Source organism: Notechis scutatus, chromosome 14 (genome assembly GCF_049901735.1).
Source record: "Notechis scutatus isolate UNSWTSFEM ecotype Mainland chromosome 14, rNotScu1.2, whole genome shotgun sequence".
Taxonomy (NCBI): Eukaryota; Metazoa; Chordata; class Lepidosauria; order Squamata; family Elapidae; genus Notechis; species Notechis scutatus.
Window position 1 is genome coordinate 7,771,770 of NC_142022.1, and position 20,000 is coordinate 7,791,769.

The 20,000-nt window shown below is 44.7% G+C and overlaps 1 protein-coding gene and 1 long non-coding RNA gene across 3 annotated transcripts in view; one reads left to right on the top strand and one right to left on the bottom strand.

Annotated features, from left to right (window-relative positions):
• The window catches only part of LOC148129522 (uncharacterized), a 268,357-nt gene that overhangs the window by 156,335 nt on the left and 92,022 nt on the right, over positions 1–20,000 (bottom strand). The gene's annotated exons all lie outside the window — the stretch shown is intronic.
• LOC148129523 (homeobox protein SIX6-like) overlaps positions 1–20,000 on the top strand; it is a 53,254-nt gene that overhangs the window by 20,512 nt on the left and 12,742 nt on the right. Inside the window, exon 2 of one of the 2 annotated variants that reach the window (XM_087943511.1) lies at positions 19,502–19,892. The exons of the other annotated variant lie outside the window; for it this stretch is intronic. Coding sequence (XP_087799637.1) covers positions 19,655–19,892 — 238 coding nt within the window. The 5' untranslated portion in view covers positions 19,502–19,654. The remainder of the gene's footprint in view (positions 1–19,501; positions 19,893–20,000) is intronic. 2 annotated transcript variants of the gene reach the window in all.

Sequence of the window (20,000 nt, forward strand, 5' to 3'; positions counted from 1 at the left end):
CTCTTTTTCTTTCTCTTTTTCACAATTTTCTTTCTCTGTCTCTCTTCTTTCTCTCTCTCTCTTTTTCTTTCTCTTTCTTTCTCTCTGTTTCTTTCTCATTTTCTCTCTGTCTCTTTTTCTTTCTCTTACACTTTTTCTCTCTCTGTCTCCTTTCTTTCTTTCTTTCTTTCTTTCTTTCTTTCTTTCTTTCTTTCTTTCTTTCTTTCTTTTCTTTCCCTTTTTTCTCTTTCTTTCTTCTCTGTCCCTTCTCCCTTCCTCCATCACTCCTTTCTTTCTTTCTTTCTTTCTTTCTTTCTTTCTTTCTTTCTTTCTTTCTTTCTTTCTTTCTTTCTTTCCTCCTTCCTTCCTTCCTTTCTCTCTCTCTCTCTCTTTCTCTCTTTCTTTCTGTTTCTTTCTCATTTTCTCTCTGTCTCGTATTCTTTCTCTTTTTCTCTTTCACACTTTTTCTTTCTCTATCTCTCTTCTTTCTCTCTTTTTCTTTCTCTTTCTCTCTGTTTCTTTCTCATTTTCTCTCTGTCTCGTATTCTTTCTCTTTTTTTCTCTCTCTAACACTTTTTCTCTCTGTGTCTCCTTTCTTTCTTTCTTTCTTTCTTTCTTTCTTTCTTTCTTTCTTTCTTTCTTTCTTTCTTTCTTTCTTTCTTTCTTTCTTTCTTTCTTTCTTTTTTCCTCCTTCCTTCCTTTCTCTTTCTCTCTTTCTCTCTTTGTTCTCCCCTTTTCCTTCCTCCCTCCTGTCCTTCCTTCCTTCCTTCCTTCCTTCCTTCCTTCCTTCCTTCCTTCCTTCCTTCCTTCCTTCCTTCCTTCCTTCCTTCCTTCCTTCCTTCCTTCCCGTTTCACCAAGGTCCAAAAATTCCCAAATTGCAAAAGTCGAGGCCCGGGAAATGGTCTGGTCCGGGCTGGTTTTCCACCCCCCTCCGAAGAGGGAAAGGCATTTACTGGTGACAAGCATTTGAATTCCCAAGAACTACTTGTATTTTTCCAAAAACCATTCTCCCAAAAAGCCCCCAAGCCTCCCGCCTCTTACTCTAAAGACACGTTGCAACGAATAGTAGCTGCCCCTGTTTCACTCTTGAGAGGTTCCTGCCTTCGCACAACACAGCAACCTCCAGGTCTCCATGAACAAACGCTTTTTGAGGGGGGCTGCGTCCCTGTTTTCTTGGCACCCATCTGTGCGACCTCCCCCCCCCCTTCAAATTTTCTTGGTTCGGGATGCTTCCATCCTCATCCCTCAAAGACCCCAGTCCAACCCCCCCCCCAAAACTTTGGAAATTTTGTTATCCACATCCTCCATTTGGTCAGCACTTTTGGGGTGTGTGATCTGGGCTGGGGGGGGGCAAGAGGACTACATGGGGTGCTGGGGTGATGTCATCTTTAGCCTGAGGGTCTTGGGGTGAATAATTGGGGAGCCCGAATTAGGGGCTAAAACATAGGAAGAACGGTTGCTGGAACGGGGTGTGTCTAGTCTGACGAAAAGAAGGACCAGGGGAGACAGGATAGCAGTCCTCCAATATTTGAGGGGCTGCCCCAAAGAAGATTTTTTGGGGGAGGGGTCCACCTATTTTTTATTTTTTTTTTGAAGGCAGGACAAGAAGCAACGGGTGGGAACTAACCAAGGAGGGAAGCAACCAACGAACTAAGGAGAAACTGCCTAAAAATTAACCAGTGGAACAAAAGTTGTATAATGCTTCCAACCCTGGAAGTTTTTGTGAAGGAGAGATTGGACAACACATTTGTCTGAAGTGGTGTAGGGTTTTCCTGCCTAAGCGGGGGTTGGGGTTGGGGGTTGGACTAGAAGACCTCCAAGGTCCCTCCCAAGTCTGTTATTCTATTCTATTATCCGACTGTAACCCCTTCCAGCTTTGTTTAATGACCGTGATCAGAGGCTGAAAGAGGGAAATGGACATCTGGAGCTGCTTAAGAGACAAGGAGTCTTGAAACTCCCAAGTGGACGGGGAAGGGAGGAGGCTGAGCTCTCCAAAACGGCAGGCAGCAGAAATGTGTTGCTTAAATCTGGAACCCAAGACTTTTTCTCCTGCCCCCCCCTTTCCCCCCCCCCACAACCCCAGGCAAGGGGGTTTGTCCCTCCAACGCTTCGGTAGGAAGTTACTGGGTTCTGCAATCCCTAGAGCGTGGCTGCTGCACATTTGGGATTCGTAATGTCTGAATGGCGTCATCCGACCCAAATGGGACGGTGCGTGTTCTTGGATCTGCAACCTGAACCCCCCCCCTCATGCAAAAAAAAATAAATGTTTTTTTTCCCATGGCACTTTGGGTTTAGATGGCTGGCTGGCTGCCTAGATAAGGCAGAGAGAGGGAGGGAGGGAGGAAAGAAGGAAGGAAGGAAGGAAGGAAGGAAGGAAGGAAGGAAGGAAGGAAGGAAGGAAGGAAGGAAGGAAGGAAGGAAGGTGGGAGGGAGGGAGGAGAAGGAAGTGGGAGGATGCAGGGAGGATAGGTAGATAGGATAGATGAGATGGGTGGGTGGGTAGATGGATGGATAGATAGATGATACACAGATTAGATAGACAGACAGACAGATAGATCAAAAGATGATAGATTAGATAGGTGATACAGAGTAGATAGATAGATAGATATGGATAATAGATAATACATGATAGACAGATAGATAAGAGATTAATGGATAATAGATAATGAGATAGATAGATAGATAGATAGATAGATAGATAGATAGATAGATAGATAGATAGATATGGATAATAGATAATACATGATAGACAGACAGATAGATAAGATAGATTAGATGCATAATAGATAATAGATAGATAGATAGATAGATAGATAGATAGATAGATAGATAGATAGATAGATAGACAGATAGATAGATATGGATAGTAGATAATACATGATAGACAGACAGATAAGATAGATTAGATGGATATTAGATAATGTAGATAGATAGATAGATAGATAGATAGATAGATAGATAGATAGATAGATAGATGATAGATAGATAGATATAAGATAGATTAGATGAATAATAAATGTGATAGATATAGGTGATAGATTAGCTGGATAGTAGATAATATGAGATAGAAAGACAGATAGATATAGATGGTGATAGATTAGATGGATAATAAATATGTGATAGATAGATATAGATAGATGATAGATTAGATGGATAATAGATAATACGTGATAGATAGATAGATAGATAGATAGATAGATAGATAGATAGATAGATAGATAGACAGACAAATAGAACTGACAGATGGAGAGAGAGAGAGAGAGAATAGATAGAAAATAGAGGAGAGAGAGAGACGATAGAGGTTTTCATTCCTTCATCACACTCTGATAGGCAAATCTTCTGCCTCAATAAATCGCAAACTACAGTAACTTCCCCTGGAGGCGAGGGAGTCCTGGGAGACCCCCTCTGACCACCAGCTGGAAAATGGGGCTGGGCCAGTCCTGAACATCGCGACGACGACGCATTCAAGAGACGGCACGCTTTGTTCTCGGTCTGTTTCTTCCTCCCAGCGACTAGCTGGCAGGCCCTAAGTTGGCTCCCTCTTCCTCTGGCAGCTCCGAGGCGCAGGGAAAGCATTTCCTTCGCCGACAAGAGGAGCAGCAGCCCCCCAAAAACGGGGAGGCCGCGATTTCCCCCCCAGACAGATCTGTGTCTCTCTCTCTCTGTCCAGCTTGAGCAACCCGAGTTAATGGGGGTTTGAATGGGGCTTAAGCCTCTGGTTGGGTGCAGAGGTGGAATTCAGCCGGTTCGGACCGGTTTTAGAGAACCGGTAGCGGAATTTTGGAGGAGTTTGAAGAACCGGCTAAAATCCCACCTCTGACTGGCCCCGCCAACCCCGTCGCTTCTCTGCCTCCCATGGAGTCCCAGCGGATCGGCTGGGTCTCCTTTGGTTGCCCTGCAGAGGAGAACAGAGCTGGAAAGCAGGTTAGTGGAGGTGGGGAGGGAAGGGGGACTTTGCAGTAACCTTCCCCTGCCACGCCCACCAAGCCACACCCACTAAGCCACGCCCACAGAACCAGTAGTAAAAAAAAATTAAATCCCACCACTGGTGCAGGTGCCTGAAAAATTAAAATGATCCTCCTTCGTCCCAAAGTGGCTGCCGGAGTCATATAAAATATAAATATATATATATATTTTAATGTGACAGAAAGAGGGAGATGGTGGAAGAAGCGTGGAGCCGGGATAATTAAATGGAAATAAAAGCTTAATTAATTCTGTCCTGGCCTCACACACACACACACACACACACACACACACACACACACACACACAAAATGTGACTTTGGCTGGCCCAACCTATAACGACAGGAGAGGCCACTGAATGAGACCAACCCATGCGGCTTTGAGTTGGGGGGAGATAGGGGGTGAACTGGCCATATTTTGGGGGCTTCTTCCCTTGGGGGGGACTATTGGAGAGGAGGAAAAAGAGAGGAGGGATTTTTTCAATTCAGAGAGGAGGGTTGTTTTTCTTCATATAGCTAGTAGTCCTCCACTTATGACCACAAAGGAGGCCAAATTTTTCTGATGCTAAGCGAGACAGTGGCTAAGGGAGTTTGGCCGCGTTTTACGACATTTCTTGCCAGAGTTGTTAAGGGAGACACTGCAGAGGTTAAGTTAGTCAGATGGTTCTTAAGTGAATCTTTCTTTCTTTTTTCCCTTTCTCCTTCTTTCTTTCTTTTTCCTTCCTTCTTTCTTTCTTTTTCCTTCCTTCTTTCTTTCTTTTTCCTTCCTTCCTTCTTTCTTTTTCCTTCCTTCCTTCTTTCTTTTTCCTTCCTTCCTTCTTTCTTTCTTTTTCCTTCCTTCCTTCTTTCTGTTTCCTTCCTCCCACCCTCCCTCTTTCTTTTTCCTTCTTTCTTTCTTCTCTTTCTTTTTCCGTCCTCCTTGTTTCTTTCTTCTTTCTTTCTTTTTCCTTTCTTTCTTCCTTCTTTTTCTTTTTCCTTCATCCCTCCCTTTCTTTCTTTTTGTCCTTCCTTCCTTTCTCTTCCTTCCTTTCTTTTTCTTTCTCCTTCCTTCTTTTTCCTTCTTTCTTTCCTTTCTTTTTTCTTCCTTCCTTTTTCTTTTTCCTTCCTTCCTCTTCCTTTTTTTTTTCTTTCCTTTCTTTCTTTCTTTCTTTCTTTCTTTCTTTCTTTCTTTCTTTCTTTCTTTCTTTCTTTCTTTTTCTTTCTTTCTTTCTTTCTTTCTTTCTTTCTTTCTTTCTTTCTTTCTTTCTTTCTTTCTTTCTTTCTTTCTTTCTTTCTTTCTTTTTCATCACGTAAACAAGGACTACCTCTACATGTTCTATCACCTTGCTGTAGATTTTGCCCCTCGAGCTGCTACCCTTCCACCACCGCCCATTGTTTAAACTGAGAATTTTCAGTTTTAGCTTTCATTAAGATATATTTTTAATGTGTACTCTTATCTATTTACATGAATATTTTCACACATCTGCTATATATCAGATTCTGCCTCTTTTGCAGCTTGTTCTCATCACAGAGCTGGCTAATCTCCGATGTTTTCTTTATCATTTTGATGGATAGTCCTTCTTGCCTCTGCCTCTTGCTGCCTTTCTCTCTCTCTCTCTCTCTCTCTCTCTCTCTCTCTCTCTCTCTCTCTCTCTCTCTCTCTCTCTCTCTCTCTCTCTCTCTCTCTCTCCCTCCTCCCTCTCTCCCTCCTCCCTCCTCCCCCTCTCTCTCTCTCTCTCTCTCTCTCTCTCTCTCCCATACACTTTCTCTATCTCTCCCTCCCGCCTGTCCTCTGCTGCCTTGACAATGTCCACGCAGATTTTGGGACTCGTAGGTCAGAACTAGACACGGTGATGACGTCTCTGGAGGTCTGGCCAAAAACTTGACATGAGAATTTCTCGGAAAACAGTTGTAAAAGCTCTCGGACAGAGTGCAGCCCTGGGGAGAGAGGGAAGAAAGAAGAAGGAAGAAGAAGAAGAGGAGGAGGAGAAGGAAGAAGGAAGGAAGAAGAAGAGAGGAGGAAGAGAGAAGAAGAGGAGGGGAGGAACGAGAAGGAGAAGGAAAGAAGAAGAGGATGAGGAAGGAGGAGAAGGAACAAGGAACCAGGAAGAAAGAAGAAGGAAGAAGAAGAAGAGGAGGAGAAGGAAGAAGGAAGGAAGAAGAAGAAGAGGAGGAAGAGAAGAAGAGGAGGGGAGGAACGAGAAGAAGAAGGAAAGAAGAAGAGGATGAGGAAGGAGAAGGAGGAGGAGAAGGAAGAAGGGATAAAAGGAGGAGGAGGAGGAGGGAGGAGAAGGGGAAGGAAGGAAGAAGAAGAGAGGAGGAAGAGAGAAGAAGAGGAGGGGAGGAACGAGAAGGAGAAGGAAAGAAGAAGAGGAGGAAGGAGGAGGAGGAGAAGGAAGAAGGAAGAAGAAGAGAGAGGAGGAGGAGGAGGAGGAGAAGGAAGAAGGAAGGAAGAAGAAGAAGAGAGGAAGGAAGAGAAGAAGAAGAGGAGAGGAGGAGGAATGAGAAGGAGGAAGGAAAGAAGAAGAGGATGAGGAAGGAAGAGAAGGAAGAAGGAAGAAGGAAGGAAGGAAGGAAGAAGAAGAGGAGGAGGAGGAAGGAGAAGGAAGGAAGGAAGAAGAAGAAGAGAGAGGAAGGGGAGGAACGAGAAGGAGAAGGAAAGAAGAGGAGGAAGGAGGAGGAGGAGGAGAAGGAAGAAAAAGAGGAAGAAGAGGAAGAGGAGGAGGGAGGAGGAAAAGGAAGAAGAAGAAGAAGGAAGGAAGGAAGGAGAAGGAGGAGAAGAAAAGGAATTGAATTCCAACTTGTGTTGAGCTGGGCCTTCTGAATCACTCCCGGGTGAATCAGATGTTTTCCAAAAGCTCCTGGACACAAAAGCTCCTTGCATTCTTCTGGCCCAACGTGATGTATCACCCCTCACCACTACCATCACCGCGATAAGTTGCTCAGGAAGGATCCCTGAATCCTTCGGCTTCTTTCTGACTCACCCACCCGATCTGTCCTGAGTGGCCGTGACACGGGACGAGCCTTCCCTAAATTAGGCAGCAACCGAGGATGCCTCATAAAATCCAATAAACTAACTTCGCATGGAAGCCTTTGTAAGTGTTTAACTGCTAGTGCCCAAGCTGTGCTTTTTCAAGCTTGGAGACTTGAAACAGCTATTACCCAAAGACTAGACGTCCAGAACAGTTTAACAATTCCTGCACCAGGATGGGGCTGGGCTAGAAGACCTCTAAGGACCCTCCCAACTCCATGATCGTTTTCTGCTAACCTTCCTGCTTGTTTTAGCCCCCCCGTGTTCTGCAGGCAAAATATCTCCGTTTTTTAAACCACCAGCATTTTCTATCCGGTCCTCGTAAAAATCGCTCCTCGCAATATTCTTGTTTTTTTAAAAAAAATCTTGCTCAGCAATGGAAATTCCCGTCGTAAGTCCAGGACAACCTGTATTTCGACCGTACGGGGTAGTCCTCGACGTAACGACCACAACGTTTCCCGGAGAGAGTTTTTAAAGTGAGTTTTGCCTGCATGTTTTACGACCCTTCTTGCTGCCGTTGTTAAGCGAAGCACTGCGGCGTTGAAGTCAGTCCCGCGGCCGTAAAGCGAACCCGGGTTTCCCCGTTGACTCGGCCTGTCCGGTGGCTGCAAAAGGGGATCAAAACGGGACTCTGTGACCGCCGTAAATAGGAGTCAGCTGCCAAGCGTTTGAAGTTTGATCATTTATTTTATTTTATTTATTCATTTTATTTATTGGATTGGTCCATCGCTTACAAGATAATAGGTATCAGTATAAACATGAGTAAGATTGCAGGAAATAGGTACGATTAAATGGGGATAATAGGACAGAGACGGTAGGCACGATGGTGCGCTTATGCACGCATCTTACAGACCTCTTAGGAATGGGTATTTCTCCCTTCCTTTCCTTCCTTTCTTCCTCCCGCTCCCTCCCTTCTTTTCTCTTCTCTCTCCCTTCTTTTTTTTCCTTCCTTCCCCTTCCCTGTTCTCCTTCCTTCCCCCTTCCTTCCTTCCTTCTTTCCTTCCTTCGTCCCACTTCCTCCCTTCTTTTCTTTTCTCACTTCTTTTCCTTCCTTCCTTCCTTCCTTCCTTCCTTCCTTCCTTCCTTCCTTCCTTCCTTTCTTCCTTCCACTTCCCTGTTCTCCTTCCTCCTCCCTCCCTTCCTTCCTTCCTTCCTTTTATTTATTTATTTGATTTGTCAATCGCTTACAAGATAATAGGTATAAGTATAAACATGAGTAAGAATACAGGAAACAGGTAGGAATAAATGGGGACAATAGGACAGGGTCGGTAGGCACGATGGTGCGCTTATGCACGCCTCTTTCAGACCTCTTAGGAATGGGATCAGGTCGATAGAGGTTAGTTTGAGGGTAAAGTTTGAGCAGGTGACAACCGAATCAGGTAATGAGTTCCAGACATTGACCGCTCTGTTGCTGAAATCGTACTTCCTGCAATCGAGTTTGGAGTGATTTACATTGAGTTTATATCTGTTGTGTGCTCTTGTGTTGTTGCGGTTAAAGCTGAAATATTCATGAACTAGTAAGACGTTGTAACATATGATTTTATGCACTATGCTTAAGTACAATCTTAGCCGGCGTAGTTCAAGGTTTTCTAAGCCTAGAATCTCAAGCTTGGTGGTGTAAGGTACTCTGTTGTGAACAGAGGAGTGTAGTACTCTTCTTGTAAAATACTTCTGGACTCGCTCAATTGTATTTATGTCTGATATACAATGCGGATTCCAGGCAGCAGAGCTGAATTCAAGTATTGGTCTAGCAAAGGTTTTGAATGCCCTAGTTTGCAAATCAGTATTACCAAAGGAGAAGCTTCGTAAAATTAAATTTACGACTCTTAAAGCCTTTTTGGCAATGCTGTTGCAGTGAGCTTTGGCGCTTAGGTCATTTGATATGAGAACTCCAGGGTCCTTGACAGAGTGAGGGTCGTCAACGTCATATCCACCTTTTTTTTTACCAATGTGTAGGACAATCAATCATGTCGCAACAAGTCGTAAGTATGAGGACTGGTCATAAGTTCAATTTTTTTTCCAGTTTCTGTTGTAACTTCAAACCCTCCCTTAAACGAATGGTTGTACCTCAGTCTCTACTTCCAACGGAAATAAGATACAATTATTTTTTGCCAGTCTGCTTGTGAGAAAATAAGGCATTTGCTCCAATGACCTGATTTAGATCATGCCAATTTCCTTGTTTATTTAATGAATCCTTTTTCTTTTTTTCCAAACAAAACCAAACCCTATTTTTCTTCCTTTTGAGATTCCGGGATGATATGTGAGGTCAACCAGCCATCCGTTAAAACAGAATCATTTTACCAAATGCAAAAATTCCTATTTTTATTTTATTTTATTTTTTAGATTTTAAAGCAAAACTTTATTAACATTCAAGATACTTAAAAGTTTACAAAAGATAAAATGTTAAAAGAAAGAATTGATACTAAAGTTTGTGTCGACATATTTCCGTATCATTTCTTGGCAGTACATTATATATACAGTACATAGAATTTGACAGTTTGTAAAGTATATTGTCCATATCAATTCTCAGTTCTTAATTAATGTTAATAAACAAACTATATCGTCTTTTAAAATCTAATTCTCGTATGCAGAAAAGGGAATATCAGATTAACACTTAATATATGCATACACGTCTAAGGGGACCGTTTATAGTCTATATGCTGTAATTTAGTATTCCATGGCTATGGCAGAAAACAGGAGTCACATTTCCATCATTCATTACATATTTCTGTACATTTCTACAGTAGACCTAAATAATTTTAAACCCTAGTCTGGATATCTATCTAGCTCTTGTTTTATTTTTATTTTTTTTAAACAGAGCACGTGAGATTAAAAATCCTTGGCTTAACAGTGACGTCAGTCATGCTCCAAAGAACAGACATTTGACAACAGTTGTCAAGAGGTTGCGTTGCTTTTCACAACCTCCTAGCAAAGTCCCAAAACCAGGGAAGAAAGGTGGGGAGAAGGGGAAAAAAAAAAGCAGAAAATAAATTACATCATCCATTTAAGGACTCAGGACCGAAGGGAAATTCCTTTCTTTCGCTGCGATAGGGACTGAAGTAGTCTAGGACGCTTGGGAAATCCAGATTTCTCATCTTGACTCCATATGTATTTCAAGCCCCTTTAAGCTGGAGTGAACAGTACAGAGGGCATTAAAAGAAAAAAGAAAAAAAAGACATTTATTATTTCTCTGATGAAAATTTTCACCGTGTCTGCAAGACAACTGCTCTTAATTAACTGGCGCGCCACGGGCTTGGAAAGCACATTCGACATGGGTGCCAACCTGGGGATTTTCTACATCCGGTTATTACAACTTCACACTTGCAATTTATTCCGGAAACTGGGATTCAGGCAGCAGGGATTACATCGGTGAGATGCCAGGGAGGAGGCCAACTTCCTGTGGGAAGAGGATGGGAGCTTCTGGTTCTTCTTGGCAGCTGCGTCATGCAATTCCTAGACAAACTTTGGAGTGGGGGCTCCACCGCGGGTGGTTTTTAAGAAGAAGAGACTTGGATGGCCATTTATCTGAAATGGTATAGGGTCTCCGGCTTGAGCAGGGGGTTGGGCTAGATGACCCCCAAGGTGCCTTCCATCTCTGTTATTCTCTTATTCTGCTCTTCCTTCCTTCCCTCCTTCTTTCCTTCCTTCCTTCCTTCTTCTCCATCGCTGGAGGCTTTTAAGAAGAGATTGGACAGTCATTTGTGTGTAATGTTATACAGTTTCCTGCTTGAGCAGGCAGTTGGACTAGATGACCTCCAAGGTCCCTTCCAACTCTTTAAATTTCCTTCCTTCCTTCCTTCCTTCCTTCCTTCCTTCCTTCCTTCCTTCCTTCCTTTCTTCCTTCCTTCCTATCTTCTTTCCTTCCTTCCTTCCTTCCTATCTTCTTTCCTTCCTTTCCTTCCTTCCTTCCTTCCTTCCTTCCTATCTTCCTTCCTTTCCTTCCTTCCTTCCTTCCTATCTTCCTTCCTTCCTTCCTTCCCTTCCTTCCCTTCCTTCCCTTCCTTCCTTCCTTCCTTCCTTCCTTCCTTCCTTCCTTCCTTCCTTTCCTTCCTTCCTTCCTTCCTTCCTTCCTTCCTTCCTATCTTCCTTCCTTCCTATCTTCTTTCCTTCCTTCCTTCCTTCCTTCCTTCCTTCCTTCCTTCCTTCCTTCCTTCCTTCTTCTCCATCACTGGAGGAGAGACTGGATGGCCATTTATCTGAAATGGTATTTTGTCTCCTGCTTGAGCAGGGGTTGGACTAGAAGACCTCCAAGGTCCCTTCCAATTGGTTGCCATTTTCCCTTTTCCCCTCCATCCACCCCCAAAAAAGCTTCCCCATCCTATTTTCAGCTTTTAGAGGTTGGGTGATTGTAAATGATGGCAATCTAGAAAGTTCCTGGTTCATTTCCCCCCTTGTTTTCCCATCTTTGCTACATCCAGTGAGGTAGTATGGAAGACCCTTGTCCTCTGCTGAAGATTGAAGGTGCAGGAGAAAAAAAATAGTCCAGTTTGATGATTGTAGAAGAAGGTTGAAAGAGTCCATCACCCAATGATGGACCTTCAAGGATGGCCGAACTTGGCAGAACATTGTTTCCGAAGTTGAGTGTCCAACAAGGGTGAACATTTCCTGTCCTTTCTCTCTCCTTCTTCTTCTTCTTCTTCTTCTTCTTCTTCTTCTTCTTCTTCTTCTTCTTCTTCTTCTTCTTCTTCTTCTTCTTCTTCTTCTTCTTCTTCTTCTCCTCCTCCTCCTCCTCCTCCTCCTCCTCCTCCTCCTCCTCCTCCTCCTCCTCCTCCTCCTCCTCCTCCTCCTCCTCCTCCTCCTTCTTCTTCTTCTTCTTCTTCTTCTTCTTCTTCTTCTTCTTCTTCCTCTTAGTCCAGTGTGATGACTGTAGAAGAAGGTTGAAGAACTCCATCACCCAATGACTGGACCTTCAACGATGGCTGATCTTCAGAAGAACATCCATTCTGAAGTTGAGCGTCCAACAAGAATAAACATCACATTGTCTTTCTTTCCTTGCTCAGTCCCATTTCAAGCTGGAGAGAAACGATTGGTGTCCATCAACGCTCTTAAATTTCTTCCTGGTTTCATTGGCCCTCAAACAAGCCCCACTTCTTCCAACCCAGATCCTCCTAAATCAAAAATTCCGTAAGGATCTTCTTCCCGATAATTGCAGCTTTTCCCCTCTGAAGTTTCCCCAACTTTTCCCTCTCCAGGGACCCTAAGATTACAGCTCCGTCTCCTCACTTCCCACCAGTCTGACCACAGAGGCTGGGGATGATGGGGTTTCCTTTCCAAGCCATGCGAAGGCGGTTGCATGGGGGAAAGGCCCGAATGACAGGGCTGTCAGGAAAGACTGAGGACTACACCCTTTGAACTTTCACATTCTTGTGGACTCCAAAACCCCGTGTTTTCTTTTCTTTTTTTTCCCCCTTTCTCCTTATGGTGGCAAGGAACAATCTCCGAGACAGATTTTCCATTGTTTCTTTTGGCAAGAGGTCCCCACTTGGCAGCTTCTAAAGGAACAGTATGACAGCACTTCAGGGAAGCTCTTAAAAGATGTTCAAATCACCTTTCCATTTAAAACTATGAAACCTCTGGAAAATATATATACATATATATTTATTCCACCTCCGTGGGTGTTTCTTTTGAGGGACTCATCATCTTGAGAAGATGCTGTGCTGGCTGGGCTGGGTACCCCTGCTTCCTTGAAAATAAGACCCTGTCTTGTATTTTTTTTTGCCACCAAAAAAAAGGCACCAGGTCTTATTTTCGGGGGATGTCCTCCACTGACTAACCTCACTTCCGCGCGTCGCCCCCGGCCTCCTTTTTTTGCTGTCAGAGGCCTTCAGGAACTTCTCCTGCAGCCAGCAAAACATCCCTGAAGGCCTCTGCATCCCATAACGGAGCTCTGGATTGATCCTGAGTTATGTTATCAGCTCCAGAGGCCTTGCGGGCTGCAGAAGAAATGGGCTGGCAAGGCCCATTTATTCCTTCCTTCCCTTCCTTCCCTTTCTTTCCCTTTCTTTCTTTCTTTCTTTCTTTCTTTCTTTCTTTCTTTCTTTCTTTCTTTCTTTCTTTCTTTCTTTATTCCTTCCTTCCTTCCTTCCTTCCCTTCCCTTCCCTTCCCTTCCCTTCCCTTCCCTTCCTTTTCTTTCTTCTCATACATAACTTGGCCTGGGTCCTTGGAGTCCCCCATTCCTTCATAAATTACCATCCTGCCAGGGTTCAACACTGGGGAAAGCTGCATGGCAGGCAGACATTCGTCAGGGTGAAGGTGGCCTTCGAAGCAAAACAATCCCTCAAAATAAGGTTGGAAGTTCAACAGTGACCCCCAGCCACCTCCTGCATCTCTGCAGGACCTAAGTTACCCGCTTAAAAAAATAATCAGATTTCTTTTTTCGTTCCAAGATGCTAGTAAAGCCACAAATCCTGAGGTTGGCCCGTTGCTTCGAAGGGCCTTGAGAATTTCTCAGAAATTCTGCCCACAGTTTTGCAGCTGGTAGGGTTTTACATTTGGACACACCACACCTATTCCCCTGGCCAGAGGCTGTCAAGCAAAAATTACTAAATTGCAAGGTTTTTTTTTTTCCTTCCTCCTTTCCAAAAAAGGTTGGTTCCTGATGTCCAATGGATGGGATTCCAAAAGTATTTATTACAGGCTGCCCTTGAGGGATAAGAAGATACAGCTGAGGGCAGAAGAGAGATTTCCTGGAAAATCTCAGCTTTTCGAGAACCATCAAAGTTAAGGTTTTGCATTTAGGCAAGAAAAACCAAATGCACAGGTACAGTAGATGTGGTACCTTGCTCAAGAGTAGCATCTGTGAGAGGGATTTTGGAGTCTTATCATTTAAATACGAGCCAGCCGTGTGCTGCAGCGGCCAAAAAAGCCAATGCAATCTAGAACTAAGGAATTTCCTGACAGTGAGGACAATTCACCAGTGGAACGGCTTGCCACTAGAAGTTGTGGGTGTGCTCCATCGCTGGAGGTTTTTAAGAAGAGATTGGACAACACATTTGTCTGAAATGCTATGGGGTTTCCTGCCTAAGCAGGGGGTTGGACTAGAAGACCTCCAAGGTCCCTTCCAACTCTGTTATTCTATTCTATTCTATTCTATTCTATTCTATTTCTTTTTTTTTTTGTAAAAGTTTTCTTTCAATTTTCCACATTTTTTAAGCAACATTTCTTTTTAGTGAACAGCATGACTCCAGATTTTCACATCTCCGTGCAGACATAATTTGGTATACATATTCATCTTTCCCATTTAGTTCATATCAACCTCCACTTTACATATTTTCTGTTATTTTTCACAAATATTTTCCTCAGGCTTATTTATAAATTTTCCATTCATTTCTTAACCTATTCCTTTTAGCTTTAACCAGTTCTCATATCATCGTATTCATTATACTTATAATTTTATCTGTCGTAATTACAATTTCATTGCCTATTCTCATTTCATTATTTCAAGGAATTCCATCTTAATTCAAACACTTTGAAACAAAGATTTGTTCTATTCTATTTCTTATTCTATTCCTTATTCTTTTCTATTCTATTTTGGATTCTATTCTATTCCTATTCCTGTTCTCTTCTCTTCTCTTCTCTTCTCTTCTCTTCTCTTCTCTTCTCTTCTCTTCTCTTCTCTTCTCTTCTCCTCTTCCTCTTCCTCTTCCTGTCCTCTTCCTCTTCCTCTTCCTCTTCCTGTCCTATCCTATCCTATCCTATCCTATCCTATCCTATCCTAATTATTTAAAAAAAAAAACCAGGTCTCTAGTCCATAGCACTGATGACGTTCCCTAGTTGGGCCAAGAAATGTCTGCAAGAAAACCACCTAGCTTAAACAGCACCAAGAATCCCACTTTCTCTCCTCCTCCTCCTCCTCCTCCTCCTCTTCCTCCTCCTCCTCCTCCTCCTCCCACCATCCCCACTCCCTTCTAGCACTGATGGCGTTCCCTAGTTGGGTCATGAGAAACGCTTGCAAGAAAACCACCAAGCTCAGAGACCACCCCAGGACCCCACCGTTCAACCCTGAGCTACGAAGTGTCTCTTGATAGCTTAGAGGAGGCCAGATTTCGGTGGTGGATGATGGGGCAAGGGGGAACCTCTGGTCTGGCCCAACCATCCATCTTCCAGAACTACCCCGACCATCCCATGACCTTCCCTTGGGGCCTTAACGGAGCCTTAGCTGTCAGGGAACCTTCTCCTAGCTAGTCAGCGACTATACAAGCTGGATTGTCTACCTCTTTGTAAGCCTTGTGGGGTTGTGACTCACAGTTAGGGTTTCTTGGCTGGAAAACCTCCTTCCGGATAGCCATGGGTGACCCTCCCGACCTCCAAATGAAAAAGGGCCCAGATGGAGAGCCATCTGGGTCTTGGGTGACTCAACCTTTCAGCCAAGCATGGAAGATGCTCCTTGGGGAGGATGATGTGTGTGTGTGTGTGTGTGTGTGTGTGTGTGAATGTCGATGGGACAACTCACTCATGAGATAGATTCCCTCAAGGGCGGTCCAGAAAGCCTTCTGCCCTCTTCCAAAGAGGTTGGGGTGAGGGAGCCCAGATCATCAACATGCCCCATAAGTCAACGGATTTGGGTGCCCGTCCAACTTTCTCCAACCCAAGACGAGGAGAAGAATCCGGTGGTAGAATAGAATAGAATAGAATAGAATAGAATAGAATAGAATAGAATAGAATAGAATAGAATAGAATAGAATAGAATTAAAGACTAGAATAGAGTGGAATAGAATTGAAGAATGGAATGGAATAAGAAGAATAAGAATAAGAATAAGAATAGAATATTGGAATAAAAATAGAATAGAATAGAATAGAGTAGAGTAGAATAGATAATAATAATTAGAATTAGAATTAGAATTAGAATGGAATTGGAATTGGAATTGGAACAGAATAGAATAAGATAATAGAATAGAATAGGAATAGAATTAGGAATAGAAATAGGAATAGAATGATAATTAGAATAGAATAGAATAGAATAGAATAGAATAGAATAGAGTAGGAATAGAATTAGAATAAGATTAGAGTTAGAATAGAATTGGAATTGGAATAGAATAGAATAGGAATAGAATTAGGAATAGAATTAGGAATAGAATAGAATAGAATAGAATAGAATAACAGATTTGGAAGGGACCTTAGAGGTCTTCTAGTCCAACCCCCTGCTTAGGCAGGTCTCCTGCTTGAGCAAGGGGGTTGGTCTAGAAGACCTTCCAAGGTCTCTCCCAAGCCTTGTTATTCTGTTACAGGTAGTCCTTGACTTACAACACTTCCTTTAGCATCTGTTCAAAGTTACAACACACCCCCCGTGGAAAAAAAGTTGACTCGTGGACCATTTTTCACACTTACGACCATCGCAGCCTTCCCCCCTCCGTGGTCACCTAAATCAAAATTTGGTTGCTCGGCCACGGACTCATATTTATGATGGTCACAATGTGTGCCCCCCACCCAAGCGGGACACTCTAAACACCATTTCTGGTGGGACCCAACAGAGGGCATAAAACTCTCAGCATCTCCTTCCTTCTTTTTCCTTTCACCCAACGACATCTTGAAGCACGTGGCCGTCTTTTTCCCCCCTTCGGAGCTCCAAGCCACGGGGTCTTGTCCACCATTAAACCATCTTTCCAAGCAGCCCCCTCCACCACCCCCTTGGAACTGAACCCAAAAGGATCGTTCTTCCAACACAGCCAAAATCCAGAACAGCAGAGAGAGAAAGAGAGAAAAAAGAGAGAGAGAGAGAGAAAAGGGAGGAGGGAAGTGGGGGAGAGGAGAGAAACACAATTTTTCCGCTGTGTCAGGGAATAGCTGTCTGGTTTGTGAGTCTGCCCCCCAGATTCCCCCCGTCTCCCACGCTGGTTTCTTGGCAGAGGGGCTGAAAGTGGAAAAAGGTCACCACAGAGAAATGGGAGGAGGAGGGGGGGAATAAGAGGATTGACCCGAGTCAGCGAAAGAATGTGAGTTTATTTTGCATTGTGCTTTTTGGGGGAGGGTGGGAGGTCGAGCAAAGCTCCTGGAGGGGGGGGGGAAGTGGGGAGGGATAAGGGGGGTGGGTGGGAGGCTCTTCCCTTGGAGAGGGGAGAGAGAGTGAGAGAGCCAGGGTGTTGTGTTTGGGTGTGTGTGTGTGTGCATTCAAACTGGGCTTTGGGTTGCTGGGAATTTGCATATCACGTTGGCAAGATTGCAAAAAAGGGGTGGCCATTGCTTCCTTCCTAGGGTGGAATGAAACGGGCTGGCGCAAGGTTGCCCAGCTGGCTTTGCGTAGGACTACAATTCCCAGTCTTCCAGAGTCACCCAGTTGACTTTCCTACCTAAGGCGGGACTAGAACTCCCCGTCTCCTGGTGATTGGCCCAAAGTCACCCAGTTGACTTTCCTACCTAAGGCGGGACTAGAACTCCCCGTCTCCTGGTGATTGGCCCAAAGTCACCCAGTTCTTCCATGCCTAAGGCAGGACTAGAACTCCCCGTCTCCTGGTGATTGGCCCAAAGTCACCCAGTTGACTTTCCTACCTAAGGCGGGACTAGAACTCCCAGTCTCCTGGTGATTGGCCCAAAGTCACCCAGTTGACTTTCCTACCTAAGGCGGGACTAGAACTCCCCGTCTCCTGGTGATTGGCCCAAAGTCACCCAGTTGACTTTCCTACCTAAGGCGGGACTAGAACTCCCAGTCTCCTGGTGATTGGCTCAAAGTCACCCAGTTCTTCCATGCCTAAGGCAGGACTAGAACTCCCCGTCTCCTGGTGATTGGACCAAAGTCACCCAGTTGACTTTCCTACCTAAGGCGGGACTAGAACTCCCCGTCTCCTGGTGATTGGCCCAAAGTCACCCAGTTGACTTTCCTACCTAAGGCGGGACTAGAACTCCCCGTCTCCTGGTGATTGGCCCAAAGTCACCCTCACCACCCAATTGACCTTCCTACCTAAGGCGGGACTAGAACTCCCCGTCTCCTGGTGATTGGCCCAAAGTCACCCAGTTGACTTTCCTACCTAAGGCGGGACTAGAACTCCCCGTCTCCTGGTGATTGGCCCAAAGTCACCCAATTGACCTTCCTACCTAAGGCGGGACTAGAACTCCCCGTCTCTTGGTGATTGGCCCAAAGTCACCCAATTGACCTTCCTACCTAAGGCGGGACTAGAACTCCCCGTCTCCTGATGATTGGCCCAAAGTCACCCAATTGACCTTCCTACCTAAGGCGGGACTAGAACTCCCGTCTCCTGGTGATTGGCCCAAAGTCACCCAATTGACCTTCCTACCTAAGGCAGGACTAGAACTCCCCGTCTCTTGGTGATTGGCCCAAAGTCACCCAATTGACCTTCCTACCTAAGGCGGGACTAGAACTCCCCGTCTCCTGATGATTGGCCCAAAGTCACCCAATTGACCTTCCTACCTAAGGCGGGACTAGAACTCCCCGTCTCCTGGTGATTGGCCCAAAGTCACCCAATTGACCTTCCTACCTAAGGCGGGACTAGAACTCCCCGTCTCCTGGTGATTGGCCCAAAGTCACCCAATTGACCTTCCTACCTAAGGCGGGACTAGAACTCCCCGTCTCCTGGTGATTGGCCCAAAGTCACCCAATTGACCTTCCTACCTAAGGCGGGACTAGAACTCCCCGTCTCCTGGCGATTCTCTTTTTTCCCTTCTTTTCTTCTTTCTTGCGAAAGTTTTGCTTTCGGTCTGGCATGTTTTCCAAGCAGGCCGCGTCAAGCCGTGGTCCGATTTTCGGACGCCCTTCGCATCCCGAGCGTGACGTGGGCAAATGACCTTCGCATGGTGTGCTCGGAGGCCTGGACTGCCCAACACCCTTGGGTGGGGGTTTGAGGGGGAAACTGGACACTGAGTGGACGGCCCAATTCCAGCTATTCAAATCTAGATGGATGGGGAGGCTTTGAGAAGAGGAAGGCACCAAGCTGGAAGAGCTCTCAAATTACAAGTCGTAAATCTGATAGGAATGATTTAAAATAAATTTTTTAAAAAACCACCCAGATTACTTATTTTGTCTCCAAGGTTTTTGTCGGGGCCAAGTTGAACGGCCCTTCACCGGGCCTTTTAAACTGGCCCAAAAATAATAATAAAATAAAATAAAACACATTCCTCCACTTATGACTGCGATCGAGGCCAAAATGTCTGTTGCTAAACGAGACATCTGTTAAGCAAATCGTTGCAGGGGCTAAGTTAGTCGCCTGGTTGTTAAGCAAAAGTAAATATTAGATTAACAGAGTTGGAAAGGACCTCGCAGGTCATCTAGTCCAACCCCACCTCCCCGCCCAAGCAGGAGGCCCTGTCCCGTTTCTGACAAATATAAGTCGATGGAGCCCAAATGATACAGAAAAAACCCCCGAAGACTCAGGTGGCCCAAAGCAGAAAAAAAAAAAAGGAAAATAAGTTGGAAGGGAATTTGTAGGTCATCTAGTCCAACCCTCGATTCAGGGATTGAAGCAGACGGGGTGGGTGGGACTGAAGTGGCCCAAAGCAAAGAAAGGTTGACCATCAGAAGATCTAAGATGACTTTTAAATCATCTTTAGGAATGGATGGGGGCGTGTCAACTCACAAAATATTTCTCTGATCTTTTTAGAGCTGCCAACAGGAAGGGAGGGGGAAGAGCAGTGCAGCAGCTTGCAAACCGAAAGTGCATTCCATCAATGTTTTCAAAGATAGTAACTAGACGACTGAAGTTTCTGCCCCCAGCAAATATCTAACTGGAGAGCATGATGGATGACTCTGGGCTATGGAGGTTTCCCATTGGAGAATAGGAATTATGAAACCAGGGTCAAGGGGGACAGTGAATTATGTGCCTCAAGTCAGCTACACCCAGGCAGTGCCGGACATGTTAACTCCCAATAAATCCAATAAATTGGAAGTTTGGCTCAAGACTCGTGGTTTAAATGTGGTTATGTGCCGGAATCCTGACAGGGTGAGCCGAGAAGCCATCCTCCAGACTTGCCAAACTGTAGTCAATGCTACGGGTGAGTTGCAATTCTGAAAACGACTGGATTTTTTCCTCCGGGAAGTTTGGTTGGGAAAGGCCCTTGGTCCATTTTTTTCGGTGGGGACTTTTTTTGGACCAAGTTTTG